A 19,265-nucleotide genomic window follows, 5' to 3' on the forward strand; every position below is an offset into this window, starting at 1 on the left:
ATTTTAGACCTACACTACCATTAAAAGAAGTCTCTTCTGCTCACCAAGACTGCATTTATTTGATCCAAAATACATATGATAATATGCTGATTTTCTAATATGGGCATATTTAAAGTGCATTTTAACCTGAACAGATATTTGCAAGCACAAGCTTTGTTGATGATAACAAGTCAGCATAAACACATTAAAATATAATCTAACGTTCATATTATTTTTATATCATATTACATATCATATTTATATCATACAGCATACAATGTAAATAACAACATTTACATGTAACTAAAACTTGCCTATTAGGACATGTCAAATGTCAAACTTTGAATCCTGTCTGGAAACAGTCCCACTAGTAAAATATGTACATGTTTATATAAAATAGCATGTCAGCTAATGAAAACTAAACGACTTACTCGTTTGAAATTGTATCCTCTGCTGGAACAAATCTCTCTTCAAAATACAAATGTCCACCTCTTCGTCTGAGAAAAATGTTAACTCTTCCTTAATAGCCAAGAGTTTGATCGCCTGTGTATAGTTACAAGCACGCAGAAAAGTTTAGTTGTGTTTGTTTACAACCTCGCAGTCCGGGGCGTGTACTTTTCCCTTGATCGTCTCAGCACATTAGCGTATGAATGGCGTGCTCTGCTGGTGGGTGGGATCACATTACAGATAATGAGATGGACCGGTAAAAACTGTACATCGCTTTGTTTCAAACAGATTGCATTGCAGGAGAATATTTGTTTTAAATTTGAATTGTTTTATTTAAAAGTAGACATTTTAAGCTTTCTTTAGACATATGTTTCATGTTTGTGTGAGAAGAATTTGCGGAGTTTAAGTTAATTTTAGTGACGTGTTTCTGAAATATGATCATGAACACAGAGACTGCTGAAAGCTTACCCTTTTTATTTTATTTATTTAAAAAAACAACACAAGGTTTTGATGTTAATATGAGTGTACACAAAAAAAGAAGACCCTCTATAGTTTATAATCATGTATTGATTGTATTTATATGACCATAAATGATGGAGTATTTTAAGTCTATGTTACTGCTATGTGAAAAAAACAGCAAAACGCGCCGTGGCGTTTGCTCGACCCTAGAGGGTTAAAGAAGTTAAGCAACAGAATACAAATAGATATTGATATAAAAGGATATATATATATATATATATATATATATATATATATATATATATATATATATATATATATATATATATATATATACTGTATATATATATATAGATATATATATATATATATATATATATATATATATATATGTATTGATATATCTGAAGAGCCAAGGGATTTTGACCCTCACCCTTCAGTCCCCGTTTTAGACCAATGTGGGGTCCAGTACGCCACGTCTGGTCTACCAAGTGAGGTCACTACGGAAGGTGGAGTGGTAACGCATGCTTCCCTGACGGGTCACACTTGTCTCTTCAGCCTCATTCGTGGACATGTTGGATACTAAAAATTCCCAGTCCCCACGCGAAGGCTCTCCCACCTTCCACTCACAACAGGGCATGGATGTTATCCTTCTTAAGTTTCTCTTCCAAGCGTGTCGTCAGTTTCCTCAGTCGGTTCTCCTCCTCGGAAGGGTTCAAGTTACTGCAAGCAGACCTGCATACATAAGAAAAACAGAAACGAACACACATCCACACACACAGACAGAGGACACCCACTCCCAAAAGAGCTCCAAAAGCATATAACTCATATTTAACAGCTCCCATGACCAAATCCTCTGACGCAGCCACAAACTCCTCCCAAGCCTCCTCCACATATTCCTCCACTGTTTCCGTCATGTCAGTAAATATTGCTCCTACCGAAAAAGCCAAAACCAATGCTACTGCTATAGCAGACGGAGGTTCGAATCAGTATACCATGGAGTGCCCTTAGATTTAAGCCATACAGAATTCAAATACTCATAACCTGCAAATGGATCATTAGTTTTTATCTGTTCCAGAAATGCAGTGATAAATTTCTGCCGAGCTGTTTGCCCCTTCAACCGAGGAAAGTATTCAGTCTCCTGCTTCAACTCTGCAACACAAAGAGACAGCTCTGCTTCGTTAGCTTTCTTACTCTTATCAACTGGACGCCATGCAGGACCCATGGGGTGTGTCAACCTGTGTTTAGCACAGTCCTTTGATGGAGTCTTAGACTCTAGATCTCTGATTTCCTGTACTGAAGGAATTGGACTCAGAAATTGTCTAAATTGTTTTGCCCTGTCAAACCACTCATCTCCAATAGCTACATCGGACAACTGAGGCCACATCCTCACCTGAAATGATTTATAATTGTCCCACAACAGCTCCTCATACTTTAAAGGTACCAGACTAGTCTTTGCTCGAGTGTACATCGTTTCAATATTCAGTTTAAACACTTGCAAATGCATCCAGGCTGTCACATTATAAGCCATCGATGTAGGACTATAACATTTATCTTCAAGGTAATCATGCAAGTGATCCATGTTGAAAACAGTTTTGTTAGCAAGGTTCCTAGCAAACTCATACTGGTGTAACACATTAGAAAAACTAGCCCAAGTGTAACCTGACTTAACAAAAGAAGCATTACACACCTCCCAGGGTATCTCCATCATCTTCACACCGGCGAGCTTCTCAGAAATTTCTCTACATTTATCAACATCTCCAGGAGGAAACATCTTAACAAACCACTGTTGAATTTCTTTACCTAAACAACGCTCAACATGTGCAGTCTCCTTCCAAGGGTCATCGAATCTAGTGTACCTGGGCCAAGAGAGGGACAAAGCATTAATAGCAGGCAAACCATTTTTACTGCCATTCAGATCGAACTTGTCCGTGTCAGTTTTATCTATCCGTCCTAACCTATCACAGACTGCACCGTAAGCCCTATTAGTGTCCCATCGGATCATGTGGCATTTAGTTGGGACTAACACTCCCCATCTCATCAAATCCTTATCATTTATTGCTGTTTGATACTCATCAGACCCGGTTCTTCTCTAATCACAATATTGCTGTATATATAACTTTGGGCTATATCTTTAACGACTTTGTTGTAACCAAGTTCATTCTTAGCTTTGGGAAAATAGTATGACATGATGTGGCGAGGATCAGGAGCACTTGGGTATAACGGAAGTTTCACTGCTTTTCCACCTAAAATCATGTGGGAGTCATTCACATCTGCTACCTGACGCCTCCTTCGTTCTGCTCTACTCTCACCTTTTCTAGATTTTAACAAATATCGATTAACCATATCCATTCGTATAGAGCATGCACTCATGTTTTCATGAGCTATGTGGTCAGGGATCCAGCTCATTGAACTGAAATCTCCTTCAAACAGGTCAACGCCTCCACTCCTCATCCACCGACCTTTTTGCATAATGAGGGTAGTATTGGGATAATTTGGGGAGTGACCAAGCCAATAGGTCACTGTCTCATTTCCGTCCAGACGATAACAATGATCGTTTACCTATTGGTACATGGTCGGAATTAAATTTAGACCCTCAGTTGAATTTAGACATGGGTATTGTACCCATGATGGACGGTTATCGATCTCCTCGCAATCCCAATGAGTTGAAAACTCATGGAATCTCCCTGTCCAAATTGAAATTTGAATCCACATCAAAAATGATAAAGCGATCAGAATTAAAAATACCAACGAGAGCGGAAGTACCAATCGGATGAAAGCTTGTTTCACTTTCAGTCGTCTCTCACTACGCACTTCTTCTTGAAGAATTAGCAGCTTCAGTATGTCGTCGGATTCAGCCATCTGTAATGATAAAACATTTGTTCTAGAATTCTAGAATTTTAACATACACGACAGACATTTAATGATCCCGAGGTAGTAAGTTGTTACACTTTTCAAGTGGTTTTACCTGTGACCAATGTCTCCATACTGTACCCAAAACCCCCCCTGTCCAGTAGAACAGAGGTGTTAGTGGTCAATACCACCTGATAAGGCCCATCAAATTTCGGACCTAAGGGGAAACTATCTCCGCTGTAACATCACATTGTCACCTATTTCAGGCAAAGCAGGCATGTCTTTTTGCTCAACATTATCTCGATCTGCTTGTCGGTGTGCTAACACTAACCCGTGTGTCTCGCAGACTGTCATCCAAAGCTTTCAGATAATTTTGTAAAGCGTCTTTCAAAGGCCGGATGGTTCCTCATGTTGCAAGGGGCATCCCAGGGCAGCCGCATGTAGCGACCTGTCATTACCTCAAAAGGGCTGAGCTGTGTAGTTTTGTTAGGGCTGGCTCTCATGCTTAAAAAAATCGCTGGGACAGCTGCATGCCACCCTTTCCCCCACTCCAACAATCTCTTTGTCAATGAAGTTTTAAGTGTACGATTAGTGCGTTCAATAGATCCGCTAGATTGGGGCCTAAATGGAATGTGAAAGTGTTGCCTCACCCCCATCAATTTCATGACATTTTTCATCACCTTCCCAGTAAAATTTGTACCCTGATCTGAATCAATTTGTAAGGGCAAACCCCATCTTGGGAAAACTTCATTCAACATAATCTTGGCGGTTGTATCTGCGGTGCAGTTTCTCAGTGGAAATGCCTCAACCCATCTGGAAAACAGATCAACAATCATTAGAATGTATGTAAAACCTCCACTAGGGGCAGTGGACCTATGAAATCAATTTGGAGGTGTGTCCACGGCCCTTGAGGTCGAGGGGCATGTCCTAAGGGAATTTTCAGCTTAGAAGAAGAATTAACCTTAAGGCATACTAGACATCTCTTACAAAAATCATTGCAAGAAGCCCTCAGTCGGGGCCACCACCAGGTTTTGGAAATCATTGCATGTAGTTTTTCAGGACCTGCATGTGCCAAACCATGATACAAAGACATTAGTTCAGTTCTAGCAGAAACAGGACAAACAAAACGCTCATTAAATTTCCACAGTCCTTCTGCATTTTTCTGAGCTCCTAATTTTGTCCATTGTTCTATCTCTTCAGGGTCATCCTCATCTTAGAGTTTAAAAATGTCTCTGGGGGTCTCACTCTCCTGAGGAGCAAGAGCCATAACACTCACGCAAGTCTCAGTCTGTGTTGCAGCCTCTCTGGCAGCTGTGTCAGCAGCTCGGTTTCCTGTGGCCTCAGGAGAATTGTCCGTTGCATGTCCAGTGACTTTGATAACTGCTCCTGTTGCAGGAAGATCACAGGCATTCATAAGTTCTTTTACCTGCTATTGATGAGAGATCGGCAGACTGGCAGTGGTTCGAAATCCTCTGCGTCTCCACACAGGGCCGAAGTCATGAACAGCACCATATGCATAACGGCTGTCAGTGTAAACATTGACTCGTTTCCCCTGGCCATACTGCAATGCTCGTGTCAATGCGACCAGCTCGGCCACTTGAGCCCCTCCTCCTGAAAGAGAACCACAGTCAACAGTTTCACCATGTTCATTTACCCAGCCAGTGAAGCGTTTTCCCTGTTCATGAAAGCTGGAACCATCCACGAACAACTTCATGGCATCAGAAAGTGGTTCAGATTGAAGAGGGCTCTGGCTGTCCGTCTCGATCAGCCGGGCACAGTTGTGTGCAGTTCCTTCTTCTGGAAGTAAGGAGGCAGGGTTGATAGCAGTTTCAATGTCAATATTTATATCCACATTTTTACTCAAGAGAGTGGCCTCCCATTTAGCTCGTCTTTGATTAGAGATAGAGCCTAAACGAGTGTTTGTTAACAATTTCAGAATCTGGTGTCTAGTGTGCAGTATCACCTTCTGATGAGTCACAATGTCCTCTGTAATCTTTACAGCCCACTCTGCACAGTCGCATATCAACAGGCACGGATGCTGCCCTGCCATTGAAACAGGAATAGGAGCAGAATAATATCCTACCATCCCATAGGAGTTTCTTCCTGGAACCCTTTGACCCAGGGCCGCTGAATAGGATCGAGTTCCCACCCATGTCCATAGATGGAACGGCCTGCTGGCATCGGCATGACGTAATGCTGGGGAGGAAGCAAGAGTTTCTTTGATACTCACAAACGCCTCCTCCATCTCCTCAGTCCAGTCGATCAGCTCCGATCCAGGTTTTCCTCCTTTCAGCGCCTCTGTGAGTGGTTTAGAAAGTTCAGTGTATTCAGATTCATACTGGCGGCAATCATTCAAAAGACCCATTACTTGCCTTAGACCAGTGACCGTGTTTGGTTTTGGAAGTTCAATGATAGCTTTAACTCGTTCAGGAGTGATGCGTCTGCCGTGCACACCCACAATTTGCCCCAAATAAGTCACTTCAGGCAGTGCTAGCTGTGCTTTCTTCAAGTTCACTTTGAATCCCCCGTTTTGGAGGGCATTCAAAACAGTCTGTACAGCAGTCAAATGTTTGAACTTGGTTGGACTAGCAATTAAAATGTCATCCACATATTGTAGGACAACAGATCCGTCATATTCAAGTTGTTTTCTCACCGGATGCTAGTACCTGATGAAACAGTGTGGGTGAGTTGCAGAAACCTTGTGGCAAACGACTCCATGTCCATTGGCGACCCCTGCTGGTGAAAGCAAATCTGCCTTGGTCCTCCTTGGCTAGGGGACAAGTCCAAAAACCGTTAGAAATGTCTAAAGCAGTAAAAAGACAATGTTCAGATCCTATCTCATGTAGGATAGTTGCAGGGTTGGCCACCAGAGGGTGCATTTTATCAGACACTGAATTTAGAGAAGTGTAATCAATGGTCAAACGCCAGCTCCCATCTGGCTTTTTGACAGGCCACATGGGAGAGTTAGTGGGAGAGGCACAAGGAATCACAATCCCCGTTTGCATAATTCATCTACAACAGTGTCAGCCCCCTGTCGAGCTTCATTTTTCAAAGGATATTGTCTTTTGGCTTCATGCAAAGGACCTGGGATGCTCAGTGGCTGAATCTGTGCTAAACCACAATCATATTTATCTTTTGCCCATACATCAGGAAATTTGGAAATTATAAACTTCCACTCAGAGCGAGTTTCAGTTAACCTAGCAGGTTCAGCCACTGCACATCTCTGCTCATGGTGGGGGCCACTCTGAGATAAGCGAATTGTTTCATTGCAGCCAAGCACTAGCTTATCTTGAGAAAGCAAAACATCAGCTTCGAGTTCTTTCAGAATGTCAACACCGATTAGAGTCCCTACAGTATTTTCCCCTACCCAAAATTCAGTCCAATATACTTTTTCAGAGTTAGAAATGGTTAGAGGGACAGGAACAGATTTATGATATACATTTGTGCCATTTAGACCTTCTATATACAAAGTTTCAGAAGTGATCTCAAGATCGAGATCTGTAATTGATACAGTCACGCCCGTGTCAATCAAAATAAGGCATCCTTCACACTCATCATCGGCTAGCTGGAATACAAAATGAAATGTTAAGAAGATTGCTAGAGACTGATCACCTCAGACCACATTTTGACATAAATGCTCCTATACTTTTGCTGTTTCACGCCTGCGCTTATTTAGCCCAATCTGTTGCTTTAATGCATTCTCTCACAAAGGGGCCCAAATCTGCTCACAGCAGACCACATTCATTTTCATTGTTTTTTTTTTTTTTCAATGAAAGTGAATGGTGACTGAGACTGAACGCTCTTTGGCCTTGATCACTGATAAAGTGTCTCAGTGTTCCCTGCTATCAAAATAGAACTGCATTTGTTTTTCTGTCAGGCAAGCTGAGAGCACACACACACACACTTTTTCCCAGAAAATCTTATCACATTTCACAGTCTCATTTTTCACAGTATTTTCTGCTTTTTCACAAACAGCCTCGAAACCCTTACTCAAACTACACAGATCACAGCCGACTTCCTGCCCAATAATTTTTGCCACTCTATCACGCTGGGCAATCAAACTAGACCATCCGTCCATCATATTTGGAATTGCCTTTTCATGGCTTAAAGGTATACCACCCAGTTTACAAATCCATGAATAGGCAAACACGGATAGATATTTGGCCCTATCAGCGTCTTTTTTTTGTTCTGCAGCCAGTCAATCTGCTGCATGACTTTCCAATCAGAATCAAACCCCTGACTGACCATTTTCTTAATGAGCTGCGCACATTTCTTTGATTTGAGCTCGTCAGAGCAGAGCTGTTTACAGCGTGTGCCCTCCTCGTTTTGGTCAGAACTACTCAGAAAATTCCCTTTATCAGTCATTTTTCTTGGTCACAGTTGAAAATCACTACCGAAAAGATTTTAGCAGCAAATATTTTACGCAGATAAATTAACTATAGCAGCAACAATACTGGATTTCTACACAATACACCACAAAGTATTCTTCACAAACATCCTGGTCACATATACTGATCCATACCAATTCAGGTCATAATTTATTTATTTACTTGGGACCGCTCCTGATGCATCCCTGGCAAAACAATCCCTATTGTATTTTATTTTATACCTAATATCTGAATCCCTAACTGCCTGATTCACTAAGCTCGGGGTACCCCTATCTGAGGTGGAATAGATTGAGCAGGTTTACGGTGCCACTGGACCTCCCATCCAGGGACGCACTCTGCTGGGGTGGTGCTACACCAATGCCCACCTGGGCATCCCACAGAGCACGTTTCACTTGCGCTGTTTGCTGTTTTAACCCTTAACAGCTCTCTCAGTGACTTCTTATACTCTCAATAGTATAATTAAATTACTCTTCACACGCCTCGTCGGAGTGAAGCTCTCCCGCTCCCCTTCAAAATCTCTTCCAGTCAGACAGCCCTAACAATTAATAAAAGCTTCCTACCTTGTTAGCTGATTTGCCAGAGATGTCACCACGGAGTGATTGCCCGCAGAATCCTCCACCAAACTGTTAGGGGTATAACAGTTATGTCCCGGACCAGATATGGAGAAAGAAAACCAGGAGTCGAGAAATTCAATTAAAGAATCAAAATTTACTGAAGAATAGTTTGCAGTGAAAATGGTAGAGCCAGCGGCAAAGTCTCACGAGGAGATCGAAAACCAACTCGTACCTTACACAAAATCTTACATCAATTATACCATTTGCAAGGACGTACATTCCATTATTTTACTCCTGATTGGCTAAAAGAACATAAAGTCACAACATATAGATAGTTAAATGGCCTATCAACATTAATCAGCGCACTTGTCGCTCACGCCGAGATTTACGTCTGAAGTGATCTCGCAGATGGTCGTGAGCGTCTTCGAGTCGGCCTGGTGTGCATCCCTGGTTCAAAACCTAGGTAGAAGGTCAAACGCACACACAAAACACTGACTAATCGACAGTTCTTCTCTGGGCACAAGAGAGCCAGAGCACACATTATCAGGCCATTTGAACCAAAACAGAGAGATAAAATATTCACTCCTCGGGCAGAGGAGAGGGTTGAAATAACATACATTTCTTCCCTAAAGAAATAATAAGAGAAAATCACACTTCTACTATTCAGGTGTTATTACATAGGACTTTAAACCATATAATTAGTCATGGAAAGGTAACAATCAAACACAGAATACATCTGGAACACATGTTTAACGCATTCCCCTGACCCTCCCCTGAGAGGCTGGAGAGCGTCACAAATAAGCTTATCCCCAAAAGACCTTCAGCCGACGTGCAGGACAGAGAGACTCTGGAATGTTCCTAAAAGAGACTAATTAACATTCACACACATATGATTCAAAGTATATTTCAATTATGCATAAGAAAATAGAATTGATTATGTGATCATGCATATAGTTAATTCATCACTTTATTAAAGAAGTTAAGCAACAGAATACAGATAGATATTGATATAAAAGGAGATATATATATATATATATATATATATATATATATATATATATATATATATATATATATATATATATATATATGAAGAGCCAAGGGATTTTGACCCTCACCCTTCAGAAACTAGCATTGTAAATTAAACTGCACTTGGGTTCATACTTCTGCTACTTCGCCTCTGTCTGTTCCAGTCTTCAGCATGCCAGAATGTTACAGAATACTTGACCAAAGATGAACCCAGCAGGGGCACTTTTTCACCTACAGAAAGAGGATCGTCCCATAGAGGAATTTGTGGTGAAATTCTGTGGACTTTGCCACCGGGTGAGTTTCGAAGATACCTACCTGAAGCTGTTTTCCCAAGCAGGACTAAATGAGCCTATCTATTTATTGATGCCACCAGGGGGAATAGATTGGACTTTGCAAAAATATATTCTTATAACTTCACCCTGCTCCTGAGTGGTTCGACCTTCACTGTGGGAGTGACTGATGCGGAAATCAGCATTCCTCCTACTGTTACCACCAAGCCTGAGTTCCCCATCACGACCGCCAAGCCCGAGTTCCCCATCTTTGTTGTTACACTTGGGACACTTGCCCTAGCGGCCACTAGAGGTCGCTAGGTGAATTTAAGACTCTTAGTTTGATGTTCTGTTTTCCTTGTCTAGTCATGTGATATCCTGTTTCCCTCATGTTCATGTGTATTGTTCTCATTGGTTTATTGCCTTTGTTATCAGTCTAGTCTTTTCATTGTATCATGTTTTAGTAGTCTTGTTATTAGTTTAGTCTTGTCATGGGTTGTCTTTTTCATGTGTTTCCTTTGTCAGTGTATTTAAGCCCTCATGTTTGCTATAGACTGTTAACTCAGTTTCCATGTCAAGTCATTTATGTTTGTTTTGTTTTGGATTCATTTTTGGATACTAGCACTGTAAATAAAACAGCGCTTGGGTTTACACTTCAGCTACTTCATCTCTGTCTGTTCCTGTCTTCAGCCTGCCAGAATGTTACAGCCAGTAATGCTAATAATGATAATTATAATAAAAATTGCATATATAGTGTTGAGAGTGTATATACACTGAGGTTCAAAAGTCCACTTGTGAAAATGTTTCTTTATGCTAAATGTTTTCTAACTGGATGATTTTTTTTTTTTTTTCATTACAAATTATATTATCAGAATAACAATTTTGGTAAATATTTATTGAAACATTTACATTTCAGAATTTCTTAGTATTTGGTAAGTCCCTCTTCTGGACGCAAGCACTGTGCAAAACCTACTGATTCATGTTATTCCAACATGATTTGAGAATGTTCCAAATAAGGTCCTGTGTGCTTCAATGTGACAAGAAATGCTGACCTCTAATACAAAGGAGGTAATGACTATTTGGTTATGTGATAGTAACCTAGAAATATTACAGAATATAAAACATTTATAATTTTATGACATTAGGTTTCTTCTAAATATTTGTTTATTTCCAGGTTTAAATTAGCTTTGTAAACCATATATACTCTCTCAGAGGTTATTTGTGATTGGTAAGCTGAAGTGTAATGTTCATTTTTCAAATTCCTGGCAAAATTATGTAACAATGTTTCAGTAAACTGGAATGTGTTTGAAGAAAAAAGTTTACGAACTTTTCTAGGTAATAGACTAATTAAATTTTGTTTAGACTCTCAATAGTGCATTATGATCCTGAAGCTCCGAGAGGATAACACAACATGTTGGCTTATTCTGGATGGATGTTCCATTGTAATAAACAATAGAATTAAAACAGGATGTTAGAACTGATGTGGTACAATGGTATGCTTACATTTGTGGTAAATACCTTTAAGGTGAAATTGGCAATAATTGGTAAGCTACATTTCACATGGTAAAATCTTTGATTTACAAGGATTTTCGGAAACCTTATCACTAACTGTTTTGCCATTTCTGGAGGGGACCATGAATCTGTACTCAGGGGACATTGTGAGGGCATTCAGAGTGTGTTGGAAGGTATGGGCATTGTTTTTCGATGAGTCAGAGAATTGAAGCCCCCTTTAGTCAATAGCGGGACTTAAGCTCCCTTTTGACACATGCTGCTGAGCTGGCAGTCCCTCTGCATATTCTGCAGTATAGCTGCTTCAACAGCGGCTATATAAACACCCAACAGTGGACCGACCCCCAACGTTGATTACGCCAAATCTCTCCCACCTCAGCATGTGAGTATGGGTTGCAGTCCTGCTGCCAAACTCAATATCATATCAAACTTCATGAAAGACAAAAGTGGATTTTAATCGTGAGAATGGAAATACTGATGCTCCATTGCATTGAATGGAAACTAAGCAAAAGCCAGAGACAGATCACGGAACGTGATGAATAACAGGATATAGAGGCCTTGTGAATCTTTCCATGGACTGAAAAGTTACCAATTACTGGCACAGTACCATGGATAGTGTGTTTACTAAATGATTTTGCATGACAATATTGGAATTGAGTGCACGCAGTCATTTCAGCCACCACTGGATTCATGGGGCTCCTATTATCCATGATTGCAAACTATTGATATTCTCTGGCTCTTTTAGTGTAGTGCCAATGGGCCTCAGTGTGTGAGGTATCCTTTCTCCAGTAGCTGTGGACAGAAGGGTCTAATAGAACAAAGTACATTAATTTTAAGTGATTTACTACATAAATAAGCACATGTATAAAGTCTTTAAACATGGTGCTTACTGGGTGCTAAAAGTAACTGCTCGAAGTCATTGGTAAAGACAAATGTTTCTGATGTCAGAACTTGAGGTCCTTTAAGTGAGTGCAGGTGGTGCTGTATTGTTGACCTTTTTACTTAATGTTGCCCTGTAGCTGGAGAGAGCAGGCAGGCGGGCATCATGAATCAGCGAGAGCAGATGGAACAGCGGGGGCAGTGGAGAATCACTGTGTGGGAAGAGGAGAACTTCCAGGGCAAGCGCTGTGAGTTCATGCTGGAGTGCCCGAACATCCTGGAAAGGGATTTCCAAAAGATCCGCTCTATTAAGGTGGACAACGGACCGTAAGTGTCTGTGTGCGTGAACTCATTTTTTGTCTAGCTCATATTTTCTTTACTTTTATCAGTGTCTTACATGTATAAGTGTGTAAGCATGCGAGTGTGTGACTATAGGTTGTTGTTTTTTATAACTGAAAAAATGTAATAAATATGTACCTCAAACTGATTGACATTAAAGCGCCACGGATGGGTTCCGGAAGTAAAAATCCCATTCATTTTTTTCCATTGATTTTTAACAGTAACTTATAAACCTACGTGAGCTCCGGTGTTGTTTATCAGACTGTGTTATTTCAGCTTATTTCAGAACTACACAACCCATGATCCTGAAGAGAAAGATCCACCAATAAGATAATCACGGCAAATTATATCAGCAGCGACCGCCCAGACAAATAACATACTGTGAATAAGTCTCGCTACCCCAAAAATTAAAATTCTCTCATCATTTACTCATACAATCCATACTATGCAAGTGAATAGTGGCCAGAACTTCAAATAATTGCATATTAAAAGTAGCTCTTGGTTAAATCCAAATCTTCTCTTAGTGATATGATAGGTGTGGGCGAAAAAGAGATACATATTTAAGTCCTTTTTTCCTTAAATCTCCACCTTTGACCAGCCCCTACCAGTAGGTGGCGATATGCACAAAGAATGTTAATTGCAAAAAACAGAAGAATGTAAAAGTGAAAGTGGAGATTATAGTAAAAAATCTACTTAAATATTGATCTGTTTCTCACCCTCACCTATCATATCTCTCCAGATGATATGGATTTAACCACTGGAGTCTTATGGATTACTTTTATGCTGACGTATGTGATTTTTGGAGATTCAAAGTTCTGGCTACCATTTACTTGTATTTTATTGACCACAGAGCTGAGATATTCTTCTAAAAATCTTAATTTGTGTTCTAAAGAAGAAAGAAAGTCATAAACACCTGGTCTGGCATGAGGGTGAGTAAATTATGAGATAATTAATTGTTTTGGGTAAACTATCCCTTTAACTCTATAGTTGTATATATTTACAACATTTTTACTTCCATTACATAATTTGCAATGCTTAATGCCCTAATTTAAGATGTTACTGAAAGTACCCAGTCTTGTACCTTTGTCTTTTTGTTTGATTTTCTAATCCATTTTTGCTTCAAATCAAAGTAATTTGGTTCATGGCAACTTTATATTATGAAATCCCTATGGAAATAAATGTGAAAATATTTCTGGAACCAAGACCTTTGAAAAAATGTGCGGTCGCTGTTGCGCTCTGCCGGGTCAACAACTAGGTAGTAGGACCTTGATTTTGAGAATATTTATGACCATCTTTGTTTGGGAGATAACATCAACATTGCACCTTGCCTTTTCTCTGCAGCTGGGTTGGTTATGAGTACCCAGAGTATCAGGGCCAGCAGTTCATCCTGGAGAATGGAGATTACCCCTGCTACCAGGCCTGGAGCGGAAACAGCAGTTACCGCACTGAGCACCTGCTTTCCTTCAGACCCATCAAATGCGCTGTGAGTTTAATGGCTCATTTAGTTGAGTTTCATTCATAGAACAAACACAGTTAGAATGTATGCAGTGACAAACTATAACAAAAGTGATACTGATGCTGAACTGTACTGTGGAAACTTACATAATTGTGAATTTGAAATATACAGTACATTTCTATTATCATAATTATTTTTTTCTTTGATACAGTTTCTCAAAAGAGTTCTATTTACAGAATATCTGGGCAATGATAAGTAACCTTGGATTTTGTGTCCTCTTTCATCACCAGAAACACAGTGACAGTAAAATTACCATGTATGAGTGTCAGGACATGATGGGACACAAGTTTGAGATGTGCGATGACTACCCCTCACTTCAAGCCATGGGCTGGTGCAGTAAGGAGGTTCCTTCTATCAAAGTCAACTCTGGAGCGTAAGTCATCCTTCGTTTGTCTCTATATAAGTTACTTACATGTGTATTACTGCTCTCTGCAAACAGTCAGCAATCTCAACAATAATATGGGCTTCTTCTTGTCATCCTTGCACCTGCGACAGCTGGGTTGGCTACCAGTTTCCAGGTTACCGCGGATACCAGTATATCTTTGAGAGAGACAGACGTCAGGGAGAATACAGGAACTATAATGAGTTCGGCACCCAGGCTCACAGCAATCAGATCCAATCAATCCGCCGAATTCAGCACTAAGTCCGCCCCCACTCTTCTCCTATTGGCTACTGTGTATCAAGCGACAGTATGATATGACATGAGATAAAGTAGGCAATAAATACTTTTTCAAACTCCAGAAAAAAAGAGTCTGCTTGTCGCCATTCCTTTGATTTACAAAGCCGGTCCACAGGAAAGACTGGAGTGTTATCATTTTATAACAACTCGTGACTGACTTTGACGACAGCTCATAAGGCTATCCGAGCCTTTGTACTACTTATAAAGACTTACCATTTTGTAATCAGAGATTTTGAGAGTAGACATCTGTAGATTAGATTTTTAGGTTTTATAATGTCTTTATGTCAGGCATAGAATGAATATTGTTCTTGTCGGATTGTATTTTATTTTCAATAAACAAAAGCATGAGATGATGGCTGTTAGTGTTTCCACTGCTTGCTGTTGCAATGTTTTCCATATATGGTGTGCTTTGCTGCTCAAAAAGTGCTTTAATCATACTGAGACATCATTTTGGCTATTTTGTTAGAAACAGAAATAAAAAAAATCACATCTCTTCACTTAGTCAGATAGTAATATCACTTATAGGCACTTGTGTAGTTTTAGAGATTTTGAGTAAATAGTAATGTTGTAATTCATTGAGAGCTGTTCACTGTACTGACTTCTTTATATCACCTTGAGCAAGAGTAAAAAAAATAATTTCAAAAAATCATAAATATGTGGAGATCAAGCTAATTCTAACATAATATAATCTTTTCACCCGTTCCTAAACTTCCAGAATTCTCCATTTTATTTTATTTTTATCAAATTAACTTAACGTATGCATATAGTTTTACATACATCATAGAAAGGCACAATTGATGAATATGAAAATGTAATCCAGGGCTATTCAACTTTGTTAAGCTCAGGGGCCACAAAGCTGGATCCCTGTAGCTAATTGTTATTTATAAAACACATATGTTTATTTATGGTTTAGCCTATATATTTTAATAGTAATAATTTTTTCAAAAAGCCACTTTCTCCCACATTCATTGCAATATAGAAAATAGATATAGGCTATGATCAGTTGTCATCAACTAATTAACACCTTGAGTGTTCAACATCACATACACAGATGCGTTCAAAAACAAGAGTCCCAGTGAGGTGTCAAATATTTGTTCACCCTCTCGTTTTGCATTGAAGTGAAGCAGATCACTAAGCATCCGTGAAGGCGTCTCAACGCCGTTATTGCAGGATAAACCATGTATAGGATATATATATATATATATATATATATATATATATATATATATATATATATATATATATATATATATATATAGATATATATATATATATATATATAAATCATGTGAACTATAAAACGTGTTTGATGGAGATTCGCACTAACGAGAGACTCTCACTAACGAGAGACTCTCAAGAGAGATTGACAGCGCGAATGTTTGATTGACAGACCGTTGACTGTCCGCCTCTCTCGTGTAAAATCAGCTGTTAATATATTGTTTGTTTCATTCAATACATCATCTTGCAGTTTACTAACTATTTAAACTAACTGTGATTAAACAATACAGAGAACTACCGTCTTGAAATCGGACACCTCACTATTAATACACATTTGATAGGCTACTGATAAATATGTTTTTTGACGATGAAATCATATAACGGTCCGTAAAAGCGCTGATGTATATACAATTGACTGTTACATTGGCATCGAAACAACAGTGTTAAGCTCACAAGTTCCTAACCGATACAAAGCTCGAACTAATAATGTATTTTGATTGGCATTCAAATATCATGAGGCGGCAGTAGCCTATTTAAGATGATCATTGAGCGCTCTCTGCTGATCGCACTTGCACTTAGACCAGTGGATCTCAGAAGTTTATTGTTCACGCCCCCTTAGAAACAAGAAAAACAAATGTTTCAAGTAATTATTATTATTACTATTAAAAAAAAAAAAATGCTTAAAAATATATATCGCGAAAAAGTAGTATTTAAAACAATTTATTGAAATGCGTTTTGAAATGCAATGTTTTTTGCTGAACAATGAAAATAATAACAATAATAATAATAATCATAATAACACAAATCTGAATTAACTTTTTGTCACTAGGTCATTGTTCTGTTATTTTTTTAAATTTCTTTTTAATATTTTTGTTATTATGGATATGTATCCATAGTATACAAAATATATTAACATATTACAGTATACAACTAAAGCCTTCAAACGCTTTTTGGGCCTGCAAAGTTTCATCTTTAGATTTGTGAAACAGATAAAAATGTAAGTCTTTTCTTTCTTTCTTTTTTTTTTATTTTTTTTATATAAATCTAAATAAATAAACCTTCAAATATCCAATCTTTCACTTTCAAGTTCTTCTTCCTTTGTTTTTGTCAGTTTGCATGCATATCGCCACTTACTGTGCAGGGAGGAGAATTTATAGTAAAAAAAAGGACTTAAATATTGCTTCTGAAGACATGTATTTAACCACTGGAGTAGTGGATTACCTTTATGCTGCCTTTATGTGCTTGTTTGGACCTTTAAAGTTCTGGTCTCCATTTTACTTGCATTGTATATACATACAGAGTTGAAATTTTGTTCCATAAATCTTTGTTACTTTTCAGCATAAGAAATGAAAATCATACACATCTGGGATGGCATGAGGGTGAGTAAATGATTAGAGAATTTTCATTTTTGGGTTAACTATCACTCAGAAAAAGGCAATGCAAAACAATTTTTGCCCATTGGTTCTTGCGTGTCTTTTCACCATTTATTTGTTTATTTGTGAAAGTGAATGAGGTTTAAGAGTGGTGAAGCCACATACTTTGAAAACCACCACTGACCTTTTTTTTACAACACAGTATAGCCTATATGTTTAAAGATATATAAGCAGACTAAATACAATTTCATAGTCCATATGATTAAAATTTATTTAAATTAGCATTTAGGTAAAAATAAATAAATACATTTAAAAAAATGTTTCATCTTGCATGTTGCCACACGATGGCGCCCTGACTCTTTGCGTGGACAAGTTCTGTCGTTCTGAACTCACACATCTAATATGTCCACTTTATCACTGACAAAGGGCTGTGTACCACTTATCAAAGCAATGCCATCAAAGATTTTTTTTTTAAAAGATACCATTATTGTGGGGCTCATTGCCTATGACAACAATCTTGCTCTCAATGTCAACAAAAAAAAGAGAATGTTGCTGACTTCAGAAAGACCCAGACATTCTCTACCTTTGCACGTCATAGGTGTAGATTCATGGGAGTGCATAGCATCAATTACTTCTCATTGACCCTTAAAAGTGCTTCCAGTAAATATACCAGGCATTCGATATGGTGTCCTAAATTACCTCTGGTGCATACTTGTTATGGTCCTGTCACTCTTTCAGATTGGGTTTTGTCTGACAGGACTGTGGCATCACCGTCCCATGTCTGTCTTGTGTTTCGTTGTCTGTCTTTGTGTGAGCACATGGTTTTGGTTGTATTCCCTGCCGTGCGCTCTTCGTCTGTCTTGTTTCGTGTCTGGAGTATTGTGTCTGGATCCTGACTTCCTTTCTGGTTCAGTTTCGGTCTGTGATGGGATCCGAACACTCTTGCTCCATGTGTGTCTGTTATTGACGTGGGTTCATCACACTTATGTCACCTGGGCAGCATGCACTCACGTCAATAGATTATGTCTGTCTCTTGTGAACACGGGTGCGCCTTGTGCTCGCATTGCTCTGCACGCCCAGATACCGAGCTGTCTTCACATTGTACTGAGGTTTGGCCACTTCGGTCTGAGATTTTGGGTTTGTGTGTGGCCGAACTCTCACACAGGTGTCCTGTCTTGTTTATGTTGCCTGTTGTGTGCATCGTGTGGCGTTTACCTTGTGTTGCTACGCATTCTCTAGTCTTGTCTTGGCGATGTACGCTCATTCCATTCGGGGGTTTTCTTGTGAGGGCATGTGGCTTTGTTTTGTTTCTGTAGTGCCGTGTGTCTCTCTGTCTTACGTCATACCCCGCCACCCTGTTTGCCCATAATTAGTTTATTTGTCACACCTGACCTATCTTGTTAGCCCATTTGATTTCTCTCCCTATTTTAGTCTCCTTGTGTTTGCTGTCCAGTGCCAGTTCTTCTTGTTTCCAGTCTTGTGTGTTCGAGTCGGTCTATTTGTTGGTCTCATTCATGTCAGTCCTGTTTATCAGCCCTGTTCCTGTTCGGTCCATTCAGACCTGGTTCCCCTATTACTTCTTTCCCAGCCTGGATTACCTTTTTTCCCCTACGGAGTAGTTTGTGTTTGTTTTTGTTTTCATAAATTCCCTGTTTTTTACCTCTGCGTTTGGGTCCTGTCTATATTCCCTGAGTTTTCCCCAAACTGGTTCTCCTGTCCGCCAGCATGCAGAGTCTGTAAGGAGACTGCGCAGGGTACGGCAAGTCCATGTGGG

The 19,265-nt window shown here is 39.3% G+C and overlaps 1 protein-coding gene across 1 annotated transcript; it reads left to right on the top strand.

Annotated features, from left to right (window-relative positions):
- The first annotated feature begins 11,768 nt into the window (after nucleotides 1–11,768).
- cryba2a (crystallin, beta A2a) lies at nucleotides 11,769–15,275 on the top strand. Its single transcript, XM_052130606.1, has 5 exons — nucleotides 11,769–11,869; nucleotides 12,507–12,693; nucleotides 14,047–14,188; nucleotides 14,452–14,594; nucleotides 14,717–15,275. Exons 2-5 carry the CDS (start codon nucleotides 12,533–12,535, stop codon nucleotides 14,862–14,864), a joined length of 594 nt encoding a protein of 197 aa, XP_051986566.1. The 5' UTR covers nucleotides 11,769–11,869; nucleotides 12,507–12,532; the 3' UTR covers nucleotides 14,865–15,275.
- The last annotated feature ends 3,990 nt before the right edge of the window (nucleotides 15,276–19,265 follow it).

This window comes from Xyrauchen texanus, chromosome 7 (genome assembly GCF_025860055.1).
Source record: "Xyrauchen texanus isolate HMW12.3.18 chromosome 7, RBS_HiC_50CHRs, whole genome shotgun sequence".
NCBI classification, from domain to species: Eukaryota; Metazoa; Chordata; class Actinopteri; order Cypriniformes; family Catostomidae; genus Xyrauchen; species Xyrauchen texanus.

Coding starts and splice junctions, on each gene's coding strand:
- cryba2a (XM_052130606.1), top strand. CDS start 12,533: ATGAATCAGCGAGAGCAGATGGAACAGCGGGGGCAGTGGAGAATCACT. Junction 12,694..14,046: donor ATTAAGGTGGACAACGGACC/GTAAGTGTCTGT, acceptor TTTTCTCTGCAG/CTGGGTTGGTTATGAGTACC. Junction 14,595..14,716: donor ATCAAAGTCAACTCTGGAGC/GTAAGTCATCCT, acceptor CACCTGCGACAG/CTGGGTTGGCTACCAGTTTC.